Genomic DNA, 953 nt, shown 5'->3' with positions numbered 1-953 from the left:
ACTTTACCTTGGTAGACGCTATTCAGGGCATTTAAGTCCCCACACATTAAAATATTACTCCAAGTTTAAGCAGGTCTTATAACATATAAAATTGTTTTTTTAAGATCAATTGTACTGCTTTTCAGTGTCTCAATTCAAAATTGATCAGTTTCCTCCAACTCTGTTAGTACTATAATGTTTTTGATTTAGTTTTAATGGATCTGACTTTCTCTCCATTTCTGTCTCTCTCTTTTTTAGATTGAATACATCTGACCTTTCAGAGAGAAGCTGTGAAGTTCTGGCCTCAGTTCTCAGCTCCCAGAGCTCTAATCTGAGAGAGATGGATCTGAGTAACAACCAGCTGCAGGATTCTGGAGTGAAGCTCCTTTCTTCTGGACTAGAGAGCCCACACTGCAAACTGGAAACTCTCAGGTCTAATTTGTTTTGTTGTCTTTATCGGTTAGTGATGAATGTATTAAGGGTTACAATATCATGAAGGCACAGAAGTTAAGTATTTTAGCATTATTATCCTTCACAGTGACAGCAACAAAAATTCTGAGTACATAACTTGGTCTATTTTCTGTGCAGTGCATAAACAACTTCAAACCTTTTAAGACCAGCTGAGAAGTTTTCTGACCTGATCTAATTTTAATCCTACAATCTGTAGTGAACATTTTTCACCATATGTTCAAGCAGACCTAGTTTGTCTTCTGTACTATAAGGTTCCATGGTTGCTACTTGCATTTGATCTTTATTGGCAGTTACCTGCTCTGGAGGCTATAACTGCTGTTGAGGAGCTAAATTGATGACAAAGATCTCAATAATAAAAGACAGAGACAAATGATGGGTCAACTGGAGCCAGACATTACAGAGAGTCTACTGAATATGAAGTTACCATAGAAAATGTTGGGGCTCAAAATAGTAGAATTCTCTTTGAACCAAAATCAAGACACAGGAGACGATTCTCTTCATTT

General features: G+C 36.9%; 1 protein-coding gene across 1 annotated transcript in view; it reads left to right on the top strand.

Moving 5' to 3' along the window:
• LOC107097538 (NACHT, LRR and PYD domains-containing protein 12-like) overlaps positions 1-574 on the top strand; it is a gene marked incomplete at its 5' end in the record, with an annotated part of 9,910 nt that extends 9,336 nt beyond the window's left edge. The window contains 2 exons of the mRNA XM_015394707.1: positions 238-411; positions 568-574. Coding sequence (XP_015250193.1) covers positions 238-411; positions 568-574 — 181 coding nt within the window. The remainder of the gene's footprint in view (positions 1-237; positions 412-567) is intronic.
• Between the last annotated feature and the right edge of the window lie 379 nt (positions 575-953).

This window comes from Cyprinodon variegatus, unplaced genomic scaffold, assembly GCF_000732505.1.
Source record: "Cyprinodon variegatus isolate N-32 unplaced genomic scaffold, C_variegatus-1.0 Scaffold705, whole genome shotgun sequence".
Taxonomy (NCBI): Eukaryota; Metazoa; Chordata; class Actinopteri; order Cyprinodontiformes; family Cyprinodontidae; genus Cyprinodon; species Cyprinodon variegatus.
Note: the sequence above shows the minus strand (reverse complement) of the source record. Positions and strands in the feature narration are given on the sequence as shown.